The sequence below is a fragment of the Camellia sinensis genome, chromosome 12, assembly GCF_055761805.1.
Source record: "Camellia sinensis isolate YWXY chromosome 12, ASM5576180v1, whole genome shotgun sequence".
In the NCBI taxonomy this organism is placed as follows: domain Eukaryota; kingdom Viridiplantae; phylum Streptophyta; class Magnoliopsida; order Ericales; family Theaceae; genus Camellia; species Camellia sinensis.
The window spans coordinates 134,905,507-134,907,725 of NC_138972.1; the positions used below are offsets into that span (position 1 = coordinate 134,905,507).

Here is a 2,219-nt window from a genome sequence, read left to right on the forward strand (position 1 = left end):
AATTAAATTCCCACAATAATTTTTATTGAAAAAATTCAAATGAATTTTATCTAAAAAATTAATGTTAGACCCGAAAACGATGTCAACTTCCCATTCACTCATAAATGGTTTTGACGTTCCGTCTTTACCGTGTGACTTGCCACGCGATAAGAAACACTTCACCTCTTCGAACCCACTCAAAATTTTAGCTCAAAAATATGCCTATATTAAACCATTTTTTCAACAGATGTTTCACTTACCTATCAAGGCTATTTTCAAATTAGATCATATAATAATTAATGTCGTAACTATTTTTTAAAAATCTATCCTACACTAATTAATGTGGTCATTCACAATTGACAATGTGTTTAACAAGAATGTTCACGTAATTCAGATATATATATATATATATATATATATTGAACTTTTGTCCTGTCTTTTTTTCTTTTTCAACAATGCTTATAAAATAATTGTTCGAATAAGTGCTAAACAATCTATAAATTCATGTTTCTCAATATCAATCAAATAGCATAAAATTTCAAATGTAAAATTGCAAATATATTGCATTTGAACCCACACTAGTATATATAAAATTTCATTCATGATATTGAGATTTTTTTTAAAAATAAAAATAAAACTTAATCAATTGGTTCTAGATTAATTGGCTTAGATGTTTGTTTACTAAGAGAACAAGGTTCAACTCTTATTATATACAAAATTTTTCTTCCTAAATTAAGGCCTGCAATATGTATATATTAGAAAATTCTATAATACACGAGCAAAAGATTTAACAAAAGCAATTGTTGATCTTGCAAATATCAGATGCAAAATTTAACTAATAGAAAGAGGCCCTCATGTACAAAACCGTACTCATGTAGAGAAAATCCCCAGGACTCTCTATAGATTAGTAAATGTCTCTGTGCAACAAAAACACAAGCAACTGTTGAGCACTTACAACAAAACCAAAAGGCCACCAATCCCTAATCTTCACCACCACCACCATCAATCCTCACTAAACCCAAGTAAAAGATCCAGGATTTATACAAAACAAGTACCCATTAGTAATGCACATATATATGCCCCATACATAGTACTAAAATCCCCAAAAAAGGCAATCTGTAGATTAGCATTTCTTTCTGAGACAAAAACACAAACACCTGGTAAGCATTTTACAAACAAAGCAGACCAGTCGTCTAACTCTCATCTTCATCACCTCCATCATCCTCCTCATCATCAGACTCTCCAAACCCACCACCCAATTCACAAATCCGATCCCACATATCATTCGGAACCGGCACAACCGACAATCTGGGCTGCCTGAACAGACCAAAACCCTTCAACCCATCATCTCCTTTCAACTCCTTCAGGTCCACCGACCTCTTCATCTCCCCCACCGCCCTCACATCCACCGCACCACCACCACCGTCTTCGTACCATTCTCGGACGACGGAGACTACGCCGACGATGCGGCGGGCTTTGGGACCGGAGTGGTAGAAGAAGCAGAGGTCGCCGAGGCGCATGGACTTGAGGTTCTTCTGGGCTTGTTTGTTCTTCACTCCGTCCCAGTTTGATAAGCCTCCGTTGGCTGCCTGGTCATCCCATGACCACTCTCCTACCTCTGTCTTCAGCAGCCAAAACTGCTTCTCTTTCCCCATTTTCTGTTTTTTGCAGACTCTAAATTTGCTCTGTTTCTTGGTGAAGCTTTTTCGTTAATGGTGGGTTTTTATGGCGGGAAATGCAGGATTTGGCGCCAATTGTGCCGATTGGTCAATTCACTCCGTACGTCTTCGGATTTTATTGGGGAAATTACTATTAAGTATAAATCTTAAAAACTTATTACACATGAATGAAAAAAAATTATAATTGTAATTATAATTGTTTTTATAATATTTATCATATTTTTGTAATTTTTTTTCTAACACAATTGAGGTGTAATTTTTCTGATTTTATTTAGGAAAAATTATAAAATATTTTTTAATTATTAATATTTACAAAACTTACGCCAACCATAGTCCAATTTCAAAATCAACATTAAGACAATTTGATAATGATTTTTGTTTTTTACTACATAAGTTTAACATTTTAAAAGAAAATTTTCATAGTCTAAAATAATGTTAATACATTTGGACAATAAAATTTCAATTATTATTATAATAAGGGTCATACTAACAAGTGTTTTAAGAGCATAAGAAAAATATAAAATAAGTGTAGAATCTAATACATTTTTTGTTAAATTTTTT

The 2,219-nt window shown here is 33.2% G+C and overlaps 1 protein-coding gene across 1 annotated transcript; it reads right to left on the reverse strand.

Moving 5' to 3' along the window:
* Positions 1 to 765: 765 nt before the first annotated feature.
* LOC114294684 (thymocyte nuclear-like protein) lies at positions 766 to 1,731 on the reverse strand. The gene has a single exon (XM_028238828.2). It carries the CDS (start codon positions 1,632 to 1,634, stop codon positions 1,173 to 1,175), a length of 462 nt encoding a protein of 153 aa, XP_028094629.1. The 5' UTR covers positions 1,635 to 1,731; the 3' UTR covers positions 766 to 1,172.
* Positions 1,732 to 2,219: the final 488 nt, after the last annotated feature.

What these genes read in the sequence shown, in the direction of transcription:
- LOC114294684 (XM_028238828.2), bottom strand. Translation starts at nt 1,634, where the DNA reads ATGGGGAAAGAGAAGCAGTTTTGGCTGCTGAAGACAGAGGTAGGAGAG.